General features: G+C 43.7%; 1 protein-coding gene across 1 annotated transcript in view; it reads left to right on the top strand.

Moving 5' to 3' along the window:
• The window catches only part of LOC129242332 (laminin subunit alpha), a 51,341-nt gene extending 34,033 nt beyond the window's left edge, over positions 1-17,308 (top strand). The window contains exons 3-15 of the mRNA XM_054878914.1: positions 4-628; positions 699-908; positions 985-1,257; positions 1,330-1,467; positions 6,761-7,033; positions 7,103-7,955; positions 8,023-8,289; positions 8,353-8,743; positions 8,812-9,095; positions 9,165-9,390; positions 9,463-15,059; positions 15,132-15,349; positions 15,418-17,308. Of these exons, the coding sequence (XP_054734889.1) occupies positions 4-628; positions 699-908; positions 985-1,257; positions 1,330-1,467; positions 6,761-7,033; positions 7,103-7,955; positions 8,023-8,289; positions 8,353-8,743; positions 8,812-9,095; positions 9,165-9,390; positions 9,463-15,059; positions 15,132-15,349; positions 15,418-16,976 (10,914 nt within the window). The 3' untranslated portion in view covers positions 16,977-17,308. The remainder of the gene's footprint in view (positions 1-3; positions 629-698; positions 909-984; positions 1,258-1,329; positions 1,468-6,760; positions 7,034-7,102; positions 7,956-8,022; positions 8,290-8,352; positions 8,744-8,811; positions 9,096-9,164; positions 9,391-9,462; positions 15,060-15,131; positions 15,350-15,417) is intronic.
• The last annotated feature ends 327 nt before the right edge of the window (positions 17,309-17,635 follow it).

Consider the following 17,635-nt stretch of genomic DNA (forward strand, 5'->3'; position numbering starts at 1 on the left):
CAGGAGTTCCATGTCGCCTACCTATTCATTCGCATGGGCAATTCGCCCCGCCCCGGTCTGTGGACACTGGAAAAGTCCAGCGATTACGGCAAGTCTTGGACGCCATGGATGCATTTCTCCGACTCCGTACACGATTGCATTACCTATTTCGGCAAAGACTCCTACAAGCCAATCACACGCGATGATGATGTCATCTGTTCAACGGAATTCTCGCGTATCGTGCCTTTGGAGAATGGCGAAATTCCAGTTATGTTGCTGAATGATCGTCCCTCGGCTTCGAACTATTTCAATTCAACGGTGTTGCAGGAGTGGACACGTGCCACAAATGTGCGCATACGCTTGTTGCGTACCAAAAATTTGCTCGGCCATTTGATGTCGGTGGCGCGACAGGATCCCACAGTTACGCGTCGTTACTTCTATTCAATCAAAGATATCTCGATCGGTGGTCGTTGCATGTGTAACGGTCATGCGGACACTTGCGATGTGAAGGATCTGAAGAGTCCAGTACGAATTTTGGCTTGTCGCTGTCAGCATCGCACCTGTGGCATACAATGTAACGAGTGTTGCCCCGGTTTCGAACAGAAGAAATGGCGACAAAATACTAATGCGCGACCCTTCGAATGTGAACGTAAGTTCGAATGGCGACAGAAAATGATAATTAAGAATTATTGATTTATTTTATAATCCCTTTTTTACAGCTTGTAATTGTCATGGCCACACTAACGAATGCGATTACGACGAGGAGGTGGATCACAAAGGTTTGTCGTTGGATATTCATGGGCGCTACGATGGTGGTGGCGTTTGCAAGAACTGCCAACACAATACAGAGGGCATTAACTGCAACAAATGCAAAGGCAAATTCTATCGTCCGTTCGGCAAATCGTGGAACGAGACTGACGTCTGTCAACGTAAGTGTGCATCTTTTCATACACCGTATGAAAATTCCTGTTGTAAGGCAAAAGTAACAAAAACATTTAATTGCAGCTTGCAACTGTGACTATTTCTTTTCGACCGGCCATTGTGAGGAGCAAACGGGACGCTGCGAATGTCGCAAGGCGTTCCAGCCACCGAACTGTGACTCTTGTGCCTATGGCTACTACGGCTATCCCAATTGCCGTGAGTGTGAGTGCAACTTGAACGGTACCGATGGCTATCATTGTGAGGCGATCAATGGAGAATGCCCGTGCAAGATCAATTTCGCTGGCCATTATTGCAAGCAGTGCGCTGAAGGTTTCTATGCTTTCCCCGAATGCAAAGGTGCGTATACGGAATAGAGATTTTTTCTATGCTACGGGTTTTTTAATCAATTTATTTGACAATATATTTTAGCTTGCCAATGCAATAAAATTGGCTCAATCAGCAATGACTGCGATGTGCAAACGGGCCAATGTAAGTGTTTAAGCAGTTTTGGAGGTGAACGTTGCGAGCACTGCAAAGACGGCTACTACAACTATCCCAAGTGCCAATGTAAGTTTGTGCAATTAAGCAAAAATTAATATATGTAAATATGTTTTCCTTTAACTCCTTGTGGAGCATAGGGTGTCAAAAGCCAATCTTAGCCTTTGTTCGATAGCCAAAAGTTGTCAACGAGGGTTGCCGATTCTTTATACGAGGCTGTGAATTTGACGATTCGTTAGTAATTAGGATTCGAATAAGTAGATTGCTAGCCCGCCCATCCTAGCTTGGTGTTAGTTAAGGGAGCCTGGTTTATAAGGTCAAAAAAATCAATTTTTTTTTTTCGTTTTAAGCGATTCCTAATATGTATATTTCAGAATATTCACACAAAGTTACAGAGCCTAATTCTCAATATTTCCGTAGATACAAAGCCAAAGGTAGGCGAGCGTTAGGTAGTTACGCTGTGACTGGACAGCTATACTACAAACTTTATCTTCTTTTCTCGACTTTTCATTTTTTTGATTTCTTTGAATTGGCGTACATGAATGAAAAAAAAGTAATGACCCTTTTGAAATGAGTCATAGCTTGTTCCCTTCAGTATTAAATTCTCTTCTATTTGAACTAACAAAATAGATAAAAAAAAATTTTTCAAGATTTTTATACCAAGTTGAAGTGAAATTTTGGAATTTCTCTCAGTTTTTTGAGTTCATCTAGAATAAAAATCATGATAATTAGAAATCCATTTGAATTTTTTTCAACTTATTTTAACCAGTACAACAATTTTTTATATAATACTTTTTAAATGTTCATTAAAAGATAGAAAAAACTTTTCAGTGCTAAATTAATTTTTTCCTTAAAAAAAAAAATCGCAAAGAGATAAAATTTTTAGACCTCATAAACCAGGCTCCCCCCTTAAAGGTGTAGCTGACAGCTCCAAGCAGGTGTTGCCTGTTTTGGTCCGCGAGTGGTCCCTGCATATCTACCGAGCGTTCCCCTATGCGCCACCTGGGGCCGCGGCCGATGGGAGACACGCAACTCCACACGGCAATAGCGTCTTGGTAATTTATTTATATATTTGGAAGGTAAAGCTAATTTTATTTTTTGCACACTCCTTGCATAGTAGTTGACTGCTGCTTGGGGTGATGCCGTTTTTTACGCTTTAAGAAAGACTTGTTTTCACTCATTCCAATCAGGGAAAGCTGAAATTTCGCTATTAATTTCCTTAGATAGTTTTTTCACATGCGATATGGCATATGGCATACTTTTAATCTCAAGACTTTGTTTTGAAACCTTTGTATTTGCAAGGTATTGCTGATGCTTGAGCGACGCCATAGTAGGATTCCATACGTATCATATAGGGTGGGCCATGTAAAATTAGCTTTTTGAATCGCCTATAAAAAAAATTAATAAATATTTTCTCAAACTTTTTTTTGGTTCGGTCTGAACCATTCGGTTCGGTTGAAGATTGAACATTGTTATTTATGAATGAAAAATAATATCGTTCAAATGACTGCCTCGACTGGCTTTACAGTAGGCCATTCGATCAACCCAATTTTAAGCACATTTTCGATTGTTTGGGCTCCAATTTCATTAATGGCAACTTTGATTTCGTGTTTTAAAGCATCAATCGTCTCTGGATGGTTCGCATAGCATTTGTCCTCTCCCTACAAAAAATAGTCCAACGGGCTTAAATCACAGCTCCGGCCAATTGATATCGAAATTTCGGCTGACTATCCGGTTTTCAAAACCGGTAGCCAAAAGATCGAGTGTAACTTTTGCAGTGTGACAAGTTGCACCGTCCTGTTGAAACCAAATGTCGTCCTCTTCAATTTTTGGAAACAGCTCGCTGAGCATGTCACAGTAACGCTCGCCATTTACAGTAATCGCGGCTCCTCCACCATGCCGCCAGACCAAAAACCGCACCAAACAGTGACTCGTTGTGGATGCATTTGCTTCTCTACAGTAACATGTGGATTTTTTGAGCCCCAAATCTGACAATTTTGCTTGTTGACGTAGCCACCGATGTGAAAATCAGAAAAGAAGAAGAAGACTCACCACTTTGGAAATAGGTTTTCAATATTTCCCAATTTTGTTCAAGCGTATAGCGTCCCATTTCGTAAATGTCAAACCTTTAAGTAAATTATGAACATATTTGACATGTCATTTATGTTACCATTCTCAAAACAATAGGTGGTTCAAAAAGCAAACGCCCACCCTGCACATATTGGTTTTGAGCATCTGGTTATTATTAACACGAGGGTGTTTAATAAGTACCCGTGTTAGAAAGATACACTTCTCCCAATGCTCCGGCCATTTTTTAATCCCTTCGAAAATTAGGATTTGTCAAACTCTCCAAAATACGCCTCTGTCTCGGCGATGATTTCCTTGTTTGAATTAAATTTTTTTTCCGCGAGCCATTTCTTCATGCTAGGGAACAAAAAAAAGGTTGCAGGGAGCCAGATCAGATGAAATAGGGGGGTACGGCAGCAATTCGTAACGGAATTCATACAATTTGACGGCGACAACTCCGGGTGAAAGTGCTGGTACGTTATCGTGGTGAAACAGCATCTTCTTTTCGCCCAAATGCGACCGTATCTTTTTATTTTTTTTTTGTAAAGCGGTCCAAGAACTCACTGTAGTATTGTCCTGCGATAGTTCTTCCTTTTTCTGAAAAAAATCCATGAGGATGACGCCGTTCGCATCCCAAAAGATCGTCACCGTGAATCTTCCAGCCGATAGGACTGTCTTCGGCTTCTTTGGAACAGATTCACCGGGCGAAATCCATTGTTTTCATCGTTCTTAGTTTCTGGATCCAGGTTTCATCAACGGTGACAACTCGACGCAAAAGTTCCTTTGGATCTCGCTTAAATTGCTCCAAACACTGCTTCGAAGTTAATAGCCGCATCCGCTTGTTGTCCACCACCCATAGGGCCGACGATTATTTTATCGCCAACTTATCATGTTTTATCAACTTAAAATTGCCGTTCCGGTCGACACACCACTGGCCCCTGTTATTTCGCGCACTTTCGTTTGTCGGTCAGCGAGAATCATGTCGTGGACTTTCTGAATGATTGCCTTAGTAACCACGTCAGCCGGGCGTCCTGGTCGCTGGCCATCAAAAACGGATGTTTGCCCACGTTTAAATTCGTTGAACCAATATCTAACTGTGGTCATTGGTGGCGAAGCATCCCCATAGACAGCGTCTAACTTTGCTTTTATCTCCTCGCATGGCCGTGTCGCCTGCAAACGTGGCTGCGGTGCATTTCTGTTTGATGGGTAAGTTGCTTTGAGTGGGAGTACGAATCGTTGTTTTTGACGTGGCATATTTTGTTGAAGGCAGCGGAGCATTCTTGTTTTCCCTCAAATGCATTTGCAATAACTCGAGTTAATCTATGGATTTGGTCGACGGTTGAATGCTTTGCGCAAAAACCAAATTATTGTGAATTTTTTTTCTTTGTTCAATTACGTGATTGAGATGCTTGCAAGGAATTTTTCTATTCATTTTGGTAGGTACGAGAGATATGGGATGAGCCCACAGATAGCCCATGATTAGAGCTAATAATATGGCTAATTGAGTGAGTGTTTTGTAATTTTTTTTTTGTATAGTAACTTTGTTGTCCATACAGGCACATATCTACATAAGTTGTATTTCTTTATCTACCTAAAAATAACCCGAAAATTATCAAGAAGCCTTTACTAAAGGGTGGTTAAATTTCAAGGGCCGATGTTGAATGTGAACCACACCTAAACGTCAACGACTCCGTTGGACTTCTTTCTTTGGGGTTATTTGAAAGAAAAGGGGTACGTCGATAAGCCAGCAACAATTCAAGAGCTAAGGGTGAGATAATTCGGCACATTAACGGCATAGAACCTCAAGTGTGCCTCAGCGTCATCGAAAATTTCGACCATCGGATGGAGGTGTGCCGCCGAGGCCGCGATATTTTATTCCATGCGTAACTGAGCCACACCAATATTATCATAATAAAGAGAAATAACAATAATTTCCTAAAAAAAGTGTATTTTATTCAAAATCAACACCGGCTCTTGAAACTTAACCACCCTTTACATTAAAGGATACATAATTGGCGTCTCCACCCCTCGTTTGGTGTGGAGCCAAGCTCCTCCTCCAATTTGTGGTATGCATCCTGATTTGGTCTTACAAAATCGAGGAGCCAACAGCTTTATACCGCCTCTGAACGGCAGATTGGTTTTTCTGAGGTGCTTTTTCATGGCAGAAATACACTAGGAAGTTTGCCACTGCCTGCCGGGTGCGACCGGCATCATATATGTAGTGTTTCACGCCTAGAGTGCCCGCGTTTATAAGCTGTGCGCAAATCCATTGCTGATTATTTAGTCAGTGATGCGAAATCATCATCATCTTTGTGTCCTCGGCGATTTTAATTTATGTCGGTTGAGTTGATCTGCACTTAAAAACTCGGCTGCTTTTACGGCTTCTAATGCATTGTAAGTTCTTCAGTCGAAATTGAGATCGTTGCTGGTTTTGGCTTTTTAAGCATTGATTTATTACAAACTAATGGTTGCAATTAATGGTCCAAATAATGGAGGATCCTAGAGTTTTATTCCATTTTCGGTTGAAGGTCACACGGAAGTGTATCAACGCCTGCTAAGAGGTGGCACTTTTTAGAAAATACTTTTTTCTTTTTATCATTTAATGTATCCTGTCCGCAGTGTGAGATGACAATTGGTATGCCAACTATTCCGCTGCTTGTCCATAACCTCTTATCAACCGCCTATTTATGCTCACTTCCGCTTCATTTATACTTCCATTGCCAGTGATTTCCATTTCTACTCCACCTCAGAACAGAAAAATAAATAAACTAATTTTCCTAGTTTTAGTTACTGCCGGTTCTTGTCAATTTCCATGTCTAATAACTTGCGCTTCTTGACAATGTTCGCCTCAAATCAGGCTCTGTTTTAGCCACTTCTGACTCTTATCGTCTCTTTTTCTGGTCAATTCCGCGTTATCAACTTCCACTTCTAATAATTTCCGTTTCTTGACAATATGCGCCTCAAATCAGCCTTATCTCCACTGACGTTCTTCTTATTTTGTCCATTTCCGTTTGCGGTACTTTTCGTCTCTAGTCCGTCTCGGGCTGTAATTTTCTCTGTTATACTCACTGCCGGTTTTTGTCAATTCCCATTTCTAATATGACCATATCCGCCTCGCATCATCCGCGTCCTCGTTGACTTTCATCTCATTTCCTTTTCCGGTGATTTCCGTCTCTAGTCCGTCTCAGCCTCTAATCCGCCGAGGTCGACTTTTATACTATATTACTAAAACATTTTTCGCACAACCTCCAATTCATTTCATAATTATCAACTTCTCTCTCATCAACTACCACAGATTGCGATTGCGACATTCAAGGCACCGAATCGGAAATCTGTAACAAGGAGTCAGGCCAATGTATTTGTCGCGAAGGTTTTGGTGGACCACGTTGTGACATGTGTCTCCCCGGTTACTATGACTACCCCGAGTGCAAGCCATGTAACTGTTCAACACAAGGCAGCACGGCTATCACCTGCGACAACACTGGCAAGTGCAACTGTTTACTCAACTTCGCTGGCAAACAATGCACACTTTGCAGCGCTGGCTACTACAGCTATCCGGAATGCTTGCGTGAGTATTTTTAATGATCGGCTCGTGTTGCTATAAGTTTTAAAATCCATTCGTTTATTACAATTTCAGCCTGCAACTGCGACGTGCACGGCTCTGAAGGTGTGACTTGTAATGCGGACGGACAATGTTCTTGTTTCCCCAATTTCGGCGGAAAACTTTGTGACTCCTGTAAAGAAGGTTTTTATAATTTCCCCAGCTGTGAGGATTGCAACTGTGATCCGGCTGGTGTTATTGACAAGTTTGCTGGCTGTGGTTCAGTGCCGGTTGGTGAATTGTGCCAGTGTAAGGAGCGTGTGACTGGGCGCATTTGTAATGAGTGCAAACCACTGTACTGGAATTTAAATACCAGCAATCCGGACGGCTGTGAAGTTTGTGACTGTTGGACTGATGGTACTATTGCCGCATTGGACACTTGCCTATCTAAGTCGGGACAATGTACATGCAAACCGCACACCCAAGGACGTACCTGTAAGGAGTGTAAAGATGGTACCTATGATCTGGATGGCTCATCATTGTTTGGCTGCAAGGACTGCAGTTGTGATGTAGGCGGTTCGGAGCATAACGAGTGCGACAAGTTAACCGGTCAGTGTAGATGCCATCCTCGTGTGACTGGACGTGGTTGCACACAACCGCTTACCACGCATTACTTCCCTACACTACACCAATTCCAATATGAATACGAGGAAGGCGCACAGCCATCGGGTGCACAAGTGCGCTATCAATACGATGAGAATGTCTTCCCCGGATTCAGTAGCAAAGGCTATGCGGTCTTCAATGATATACAGAATGAAGTGCGTAATGAGTTTATGGTGAAGAAATCTTCAGTGTATCGCATCGTAATAAGATATGTGAATCAAAATCCGTTCAATGTGACTGCGAGCATACTAATCCAGTCGGAAAATCCACTAGAGGTTGATCAAAAGTGAGCGCATAAATGCAGGAATACTAAGTAGTTTAAAGTGTGTAACTCTATAATTTTTTTTGTCTAGCGTCAAAGTGTTGTTGCGCCCAACCAGCTCACCACAATTCGTTACTGTCTCTGGTGTTAAAGGCAATAAGCCATCACCCATCGTGTTGGATCCAGGCTCCCGTTATACCTTTACAACTAAAGCAAGCAAGAATGTGATGCTAGATTATTTCGTGCTGTTGCCAGCGGCTTACTATGAAGCCTCGGTCTTGACACGCAAGATCACAAACCCTTGCGAATTGGGCAATATGGAGCTTTGTCGTCATTACAAATATGCCTCCGTGGAAGAGTAGGTTTTGCATTTCTGCATAGTTTCATAATTAATATATGCATATTACGAATTTCCATCTAGTTTCCAACCGTCCACCACCCCATTCATTGTCGGCGCCAACGGCAAACCCACCAATCCCACCGAAGTGTATGACGATCCCGAGCATTTAGCGATTATTGGCCATGTGGGTGATATTCCAGTTATCAGCGATACTCAGCGCGATCTTAACTATATTGTCGATGTGCCGCATAGTGGACGTTATATTTTTGTAATTGACTATGTGAGTGTACGCGAATTGGCAGAACCATATTTTGTGAAGCTACGTTTGGGCAATAATGAAGATGATTACGGTACTACCACTTTATACCCTTGTCTATATTCAATGGCCTGCCGCACGCCTATCATCGACGAAAACAGTCGCGAGAAGCCATTTTACATCTCCAAAGATGATCTTAAACCGGTTATTGTTAGCGTAAGTTGTGGCGATACTGAGTTTTCATGAAGAAAAGTACGCAAATATTTTTTGTTGTTATCCTTTAGACCGACTATGAGGATTTTGGACGTGTTGCGATCATCTCAGTGACGGCTATACCAGTTGAGAAGTGGTCCATCGACTATATCGAACCAAGTCCTGTTTGCGTAACCCATAATAATCAATGTGCCGCACCCAAATTCCGCTCCGTACCCGATTCGAAGAAAATCGAGTTTGAAACTGATCATGAAGACCGCATTGACGACAATAAGCCCCCGTACGCGGCACTGGACGAGCGTGTAAAACTAGTATTTTTGGACAATAAAGAAGCCACAAGCACAATTGTTATTGAGTAAGTTCAATTTTATTGTATATCCATTCGAAGGGCCCTTAAATATATCCATTGACGCATCACTTGCAGCTCGAAAGTGAGTGAGCCGGGCCGATATGTCATTTTAGTGAAATACTATCAGCCACATCATCCAAAATACAACGTGCTCTATACGCTGACCACCGCCAAAAATCAATACAGTGGCAAATTTGATATTAGCCATTGCCCATCTAGTTCCGGCTGTCGTGGTGTTATTCAACCTGCTGGAGAGGACTGGTGGTTCGATATTGAAGATGATTTCAAATTTACGTTGACGGTAAATTCTTTATTGGAATGCGTGTAAATTCATGCACGTAAATTCATTGTTTTCGTTTTCTTCTTCGTTTAGAATACACGTCCACAAGGAGTCTGGCTAGATTACTTAGTTATCGTCCCAATAAATCAGTACAATGACGATCTGCTCGTGGAAGAATTGTTCGATCAGACGAAAGAGTTCATCAAGGAGTGTGGCCAGGATCACTTCCATATCACACACAATGCTACCGAGTTCTGTAAGAAGTCTGTCTTTTCGCTGACATCCGAACACAATATTGGCGCTTTGCCTTGTAATTGCGACTACGAGGGTTCCATCAGCTTCGAGTGCCATCCATTTGGTGGCCAATGCCAATGCAAGCCAAATGTTATCGGTCGTCAATGTAATGCTTGTCGCACTGGCTTCTATGGCTTCCCCGAATGTAAACCCTGTGATTGCCCCAGTACAGCCATGTGCGAACCAAATACAGGTGAATGCGTGTGCCCGCCGAATGTGATGGGTGAGCTGTGTGAGAAGTGTATGCCCAATACGTATGGTTTCCACCAGATAATCGGCTGTGAGGATTGCAATTGCAACTATTTGGGTATTGCCAATGGCAACCAGCAGTGTGACATGTTCAATGGTTCGTGCGAGTGCCGTCAAAATATAGAGGGCCGTGCCTGTGATATGTGTTCCAATGGCTTCTTCGATTTTCCGCGTTGTGAGCGTTGTAGCTGTAATGTGGCTGGCACACTGCCGGAAATTTGTGAGAAGATCGATGGTAGTTGTTTCTGCAAAAGCAATGTTGTGGGCCGTGATTGTGAGCAGTGTCAAGAGGGCACATACAATCTGCAAGAGAGTAATCCGGATGGTTGTACATCGTGTTTCTGTTTTGGTAAAACAACACGTTGTGAGAGCGCCTACCTACGCGTTTACAATGTTAGCTTGCTGAAGAAGATAACGCTGAACTCTGCGCAATTCAATGAAAAATCCATTGATTTTCAAATTTGGGATATACCACAAGAAGAACTGATGGCGAATGAGACGACGTTAAAAGCAGACTTTTCCTTCCACGAAGTGAACGATGAAGAGGCGGAGGATGTGGTTTATTTCGGTGTGTTAGATTATCTGCTCAACCAGAACAGTCATATATCCGCTTATGGTGGCGAACTCGTGTACTCCTTATACTACACCACAGGTCTGTCTGGCAAGCCATTGTTAGCGCCCGATGTAATTTTGTTGAGCAAGGATCATTTATTGGTGCACCAGAGCTACGAACAGCCTTCGAGCAATCAAGCATTCCACAATCGCGTTCAAATGGTTGAGTCCAACTTCCAAACACAAGATGGCAAACTAGTTACACGCGCTGAGTTTATGATGGCTTTGCGTGATCTGAAGATGATCTTTATACGCGCCAATTACTGGGAGCAAACGTTTATTTCGTATTTGTCTGACGCATATTTAACTCTTGCCGACGAAGATGAAGACAACTTTGCCGACTACCAATTCTTAGCGGTGGAACGCTGCCACTGCCCACCTGGATATACAGGGTTGTCTTGCGAAGATTGCGCACCAGGCTATTATCGGGATTCTAACGGTCCGTATGGTGGTTATTGCATACCGTGCGAGTGCAATGGCCATGCGCAAACTTGTGACTGTATGACAGGTATTTGCAAAGATTGCCAACACGCGACGACCGGTGATCATTGCGAACTCTGCCAGGAGGGCTACTATGGCAATGCTACCTACGGCTCACCACACGATTGCATGATTTGCGCTTGTCCACTACCCTATGAAACCAACAACTTTGCAACCAGTTGTGAGATTTCCGAGTCCGGAGATGAAATCCACTGTGAATGTAAGCCGGGTTACACGGGTCCGCGTTGTGAGGCTTGTGCTAACGGTTTCTATGGACAACCGGAGAAGGCTGGTGATTACTGCAAGCCGTGCGAATGCTCAGGCAATATTAATCCAGCAGAACCGGGCTCATGCGACACCATTACCGGCGAATGCTTGCTTTGTTTGAATAACACTTTTGGTGTGGCCTGTAACCTGTGCAAGCCAGGCTTCTATGGCGATGCAGTGAATTTGAAGAACTGCCAGAGTTGCGATTGCGAGGAGTTGGGCACACTTGAGTGCGATCCATATGAGGGTAAATGCCACTGCCACGATAATGTGATTGGCGATCGTTGTGATCGCTGTGAGCCCGATCACTATGGATACGATTCCGGTTTGGGTTGTCGCGCGTGTGATTGTGGTGTGGCTTCTAATTCAACGCAATGCGACGAGCATACCGGGAAATGTGCTTGCAAACCGGGCGTTACGGGACGTCAGTGCGACCGTTGTGCAGTGGATCATTGGAATTATACGAATGAAGGCTGCCAGCCATGCCGTTGCAATCAAGGATACTCACGTGGATTTGGCTGCAATGCGTTTACTGGTCAATGTGAATGTTTGCCTGGTGCCATTGGTGATCGTTGCGATGCCTGCCCACATCGTTGGGTGTTGGTTAAGGATGAAGGCTGCTACCAATGTGACTCATGCCACGATGCTCTGTTGGATGTGACCGATAGTATGCGCTATCAAATCGATCCAGTTATGCACGAGTTCCAATCGGTGGCCTTGGCATTCTTCACAAGTCAGAAGTTGAACTACTACAATGAAATTGCCGACAAAATCGCACCTGATGTGGCAAATCTTGACCCGAAACGTATTAACTTGGATCCATCGCGCGCTTTGGTAGCTGAGTTGGAATCAGAGGCAAAGATGTATGGCAAACAGGTTAACTTTAGTATGAGCAATGCATTGGACAGCCGTCAAACGGCGAGTGAATTGATAGTGAATGTAACCGATTTACGTGAGAAATCCAAATTGAGTGCTATGGAAGCACGTGATGCCATCAATTCGGTAGATGCGCTCTCCAAAAACTTAGAAATGGCGGCAAGCACGAAGATCGATGCTGCATTGGATGAAGCACAACGCATTCTGCAGAATCTGAATGATACCAAAATCGATTTAACATCCAATCAGAAGGTGCTGAACAAATCTCGGGATCTCTTAACCGAGGTGGACATACTTATTTCTCCTGTTAAGAATCAAAATGAAACTTTGATTTTGCTGAAGGATGATATCGGTGATCTAAGCGATAAACTCGAAGATCTCTACTATTGGAGTGGCAATGCAACAGACAGAGCCATCGATGTGGAACATCTCAATGGTCTGAATAAAGCAGCCTTTGATAATTCAAAATTTGATACAGTTTCTGATCAACAAAAAGAAGCAGATAAACATATTGAAGAAGCCGGGAAGTTCCTCATCAATGGGGACTTGGCTTTGTATGATATCGACAAGAGAATTAGTCAGCTAACGAGAGTACTCTCCGATCTGAAGGATATTAACAAGAATGTTGACGATGATTTGCCGGAAATGGAAAAGGAGAATAGCGAAGTGAGCGAGTTAGTTGTACAGGCCATAAGACGTGCCGATGAATTAAGTACGAGTGCACATGGTCTCACGGAGCAATACGCCGACATGACCGCCAATGCCGAGCCAGCTATAAAGGCGGCTACAGCTTATAGTGGAATAGTAGATGCAGTCTCTTCAGCGCAACAGTTCACCAAAGAAGCCAAATTCGCTGCTGGCAATGCGACAGATATCACAGATGGCATTGAAGACCGCGCCGGACGCGCTGACAAGGACTCTGGTGAGTTGCTGCAAAAAGCACGTGGTGCCTTAAATAAGGTACAGAGCGAGCTGGAGCCACGTTTGAACGTTTCCGCTACTAAAGTCGATGATATATCCAACTTAAATAAGAATACCGAGAAGCGTTTGGAAGAGATCAATATTGCCTTGCAACAATTACCAGTGGACATGCAACGCGATCTGTGGAATAACGCCAACCAGAATGCCAGCGAAGCCTTGAAAATCATTGACGGTGTGTTAGCGGTGCTAAGGCCTGTGGGCGCACAAACGGAGAAAGAATTGGAGAAGGCTCGCAACATTTCGAAGGATATCGATGTAACCACTAAAGACATCTCACAAACTAGATCGCAATTGGACACTGTGGAAGACACAATACCGCAGCTGAACGAGTTGGTCCAAACTATCGAGCAGGAGCAAGCAAACATCGAAGAGATTGGCCAATTACTGGGTGAAGATATTGAGAATTTGAAACGCCAAATCGAAACTGCGCGGCAAATTGCTAACGACATTAAAGTAGGTGTACGTTTCTCTCCGGGCACCGTTTTGGAATTAAAGACACCAGAGACCACACCATTATTAGCCACCAAAACAAAGGCATCGGCTTTCTTCAAAACCGAGAAACCCAACGGTTTCTTAATGTACCTGGGCAATCATAACCGAACCGCCGCGGCTGGTGCGACGCCTGCTAATAAAGAAAACGAAGACTTCATGGCATTGGAGATCGTGAACGGCTATCCAATTCTGACGATCGATGTAGGAAACGGTCCTGAACGCATTACAAATGAAAAATACGTGGCAGATGGCAACTGGTACCAAGCAGTTGTAGATCGTACGGGTTCCAACGCAAAACTTATCATTCGCGAAGAGCTGGAGAATGGCACAGTTGCAGAACATGTCAATGAACAGCCATTGCTGGGCGCCAACAATGTTTTCAATGTCGACCGAAATAGCCGGTTATTCGTTGGTGGTCTGCCACCACCAGCCGACTTCACGCCTCCTCATGATATCCAAAGTAATGCTTTTGAAGGTGAAATTGAAGATCTTAGAATAGGTGATGAGCACGCAGGCTTATGGAACTTCGTATTTGGTTTGGAGAATAACCAAGGTGCGCAGCCGCGTGATAAGTTGCTAACAGAAGAAATACCACCAACTGGATATCGTTTTAATGGCAATGGCTATGTGGCACTAAAGGCCTCACCATACAACTTGAAGGCGCGCTCCAGCATACAGTTTAGCTTTAAGGCATCTAAAGATTCTAAGGATGGTCTAATGTTCTACTACGGACGCAATGATCACTTCATGTCTGTTGAGTTGGTAAATGGCGGTGTATTCTTCCGCTACAAACTGGGCGAGCATATGGTCTCAGCTGGTAGTGAGGACCGTTATAATGACGACAAATGGCATCGTGTGGTGGCCGAACGAGATGGAAGGCGTGGCCAATTAAAGGTTGACGATGTGCTGATCTCTCAGGAGGAAGCACCAGCAGATGCTAGCGAATACATGCCTATGCCCAAACGTATATTCTTTGGTGGTTTCCCCGGTAAACGCAATCATTCGGCGGTTGTGGAGCACAATTTCGATGGCTGTATTGATGAGGTGTCGATTTCGGGTACAAAAGTGGATTTGGGCAACAATGTGCATGCGCATGGCGTCAAGCCAGGCTGCCCGAAGAAATTCTCAACTGTTTTAGCATATCCGCCAAACGAATATGGCTTCTTGCGCAAGGCCAACGTGTCATCCAACAATCAGCTGAATGTGAATCTCAAGTTCAAGACACGTCAACGCGACGGTGTGCTCTTCTATGGCGCCAATCACGATCAAAGTGCGAATATTGGCTTGACCTTGAACGATGGCTACTTAATACTGCGTAGCATGGGCGCTGAGGTGGTATCCGATATGAAGAAACTAAATGATGGCGAAGAACACGTGGTCACGGTGCAGCACGACGGCAGTCAATTACGCTTGTCCATAGACGACCACGAAGATAAGCGGTAAGTGAAGCAGAGTTCATCAGTGAAGACTGAAGACTGAGGACTAAGTTTCGTATATTCTTTTTACTATAGTTTACCCTATGCGCCCGAACCCTTATACATTCAAGCGGGTGATGTATTCTTTGGCGGTTTACCAGACAACTACATACCAGTGCGAAATGCGCTGCCTACCTTGGCGTACTTTGTGGGCTGTATTAGCGATGTGACAATCAATGGGGAGATCGTCAATTTCGCCGACAGCGCTGAAAAGCGCAATGGCAATATTAATAATTGTCCAACAGATATTTTAGGTAGCTATTACAGTAGTTAACAGTTAAAAATTGTTCTATAATTGTCTTTCTTTACATTTCCAATTTAGCTTATGATGCTGCGCTAGTACCGTTGTACTTCCCATTGGGCGCAAATGAACTATTGCCAGAGCCAGAGTATCCAGGCAACTTTGAAGCGCCCCCACAACCACCCTTGGCGCCCTTGGCGCCCACACAGGACCCACGCACAACAACAACATCACGTCCAGTTGAAGTAGTTACGACAAGCAGTACTATTACAACGTCCAAAGCGCCGCCTACTCAGAGTCCACCCGATATTGATACGCGGTTTGGATATGGGGAGAAACAAGAACCAAAACCAAAACCAGAACCGGAACCGGAACCCGAACCCGAACTAGAACCCGAACCTGATCAACTACCGCAGCCCGAGGAGAAGCCACAGCCACCAGTACAAACGGTGTCTGAGCCAATAAGGCCAACACTGCCACAAAATAAACCAGAAGATCCACGTTGCAAACTGCCAACGAATCCAAACTTCGATGTTGATTCCGATGAAGCTGGTTATCGTTTCTATTCAATGCGCGAACAACGCCTCGAAATACCACCGCCAACAAAACTGCGCCGGCAATATGACATAAGCATTAAATTCAACACTGCCTACCCAGTTGGCTTGCTTTTCTACGCAGGCCTTAAACAACAAGCCGATTCTATCGCCATCTATCTTGTGGATGGTAAATTGCATCATAAACTGAAAATAGGACTGGAAGAAGTGGAGGTCGCCAGCAAAGAGGAGGTGAACGACGGTGAATGGCACACCGTTAAAATCACACGCAAACACCACACAGTGAGCCTTTTCATTGACCAACTCGAAGTAGACTCAGCCACTGAAAATGTGGATGATAACTATGAGTTCAACGTGCGCAACATGACACTCTTCATTGGTGGCGTGCCAAAGCTTTGGGAGGAAGAAGTCTACCGCAGCATCAAGTATGTGAGCGATGAACATCCCTTCTACAATGGGTGTCTAAAGGAGTTGCTGTTGAATGATGTGCAATTAAAGAAGGAGCCAGAGGAATACCACACAGTGCCGTGTTCAACAGAAATAGAACAAGGTTTGTTCTTTAGCAAACCCGTAGGCTTTGTGAAGCTCTTCGACCGCTTCGCTGTGGGCACTGACTTCAACATCAATTTCGACTTCCGTCCACGCGAACCGGACGGTCTGCTCTTCTCAGTGCATGGCAAAAATGCCTACATGATATTGGAGCTGATCGACAACAGTCTAGTTATGACTGTGAAATCAGATTCTAGAAATATCGTCACAACCAATTATACATTGCCCGATAACGGTAGTTACTGTGACGGAAAATGGCGTAATGTGCAGGCGGTGAAGTCGAAATTCGTCATCACGATTTCAGTGGATTACATAAGCACACATCCGGGTGTTGGCACAGATGGTTCGACGCTAACCAAAACCAATCGTCCGCTCTTCTTGGGCGGTCATCAGGCCTTCAATAAGGCGCCGGGATTGAAGACAAAGAAGACCTTCAAGGGTTGTATACGCAACGTACAGGTGAATAAGAAGGCTGTGCGTATTACGCCGAAGATGATCCATGGCGATATTTGGCAAGGCGCCTGTCCATTAAATTAGTTGGACGATAATGAATGAGAATTATAATAATTAAACGAACAAAAATGATGACGATCGCGTGCTGCTGCTGCAGTGCCACGAGCTTTTGCGATAATTTTGAGAGCTTGCGATGAAAAGCAAATGCATCTGTATGTGTGTGTGTATTGGTTGCAGCAGCATCTTCCAATTGGTTATAACGATTTCTATTTCAACTATTTGTGTTTTTTTTATAACTTTGCTTTGACATAATCCGTTAATTGCAGCCCAATATAGGGCCTTTTGTGTATTTAACTACTGTACCGCTATCACTCATAAATACTTTTATATTCTTCTAATATCTTTAAACATATCTATACACTTTGCTTTGCCTTTTTTTAAATAAAATCCGATAAATTTTTTTTAATAAAGTTTCTATGTATGCAGAATATACAATATTTATTATATTTTTTTCATTTTCATATCTATAGAGAACAAGAAAAAATTACAAACTTTTTGGACTATACTTTTTTCTGCAACAGAGCGGCAAATGCTGCATCATTTTGCATCCGAATTGTAAAAAGAGCACCCGAAATCGGTTATATTTCACAGTTAGATTTGGTTAGGTTAGGCTGTAGCGGTTGTCCACTATGGAATACACTCAGACTTATAGTCCACTTGTTGTGATGCCACGTGGAGAACTT

Source organism: Anastrepha obliqua, chromosome 3 (genome assembly GCF_027943255.1).
Source record: "Anastrepha obliqua isolate idAnaObli1 chromosome 3, idAnaObli1_1.0, whole genome shotgun sequence".
Classification (NCBI taxonomy): Eukaryota; Metazoa; Arthropoda; class Insecta; order Diptera; family Tephritidae; genus Anastrepha; species Anastrepha obliqua.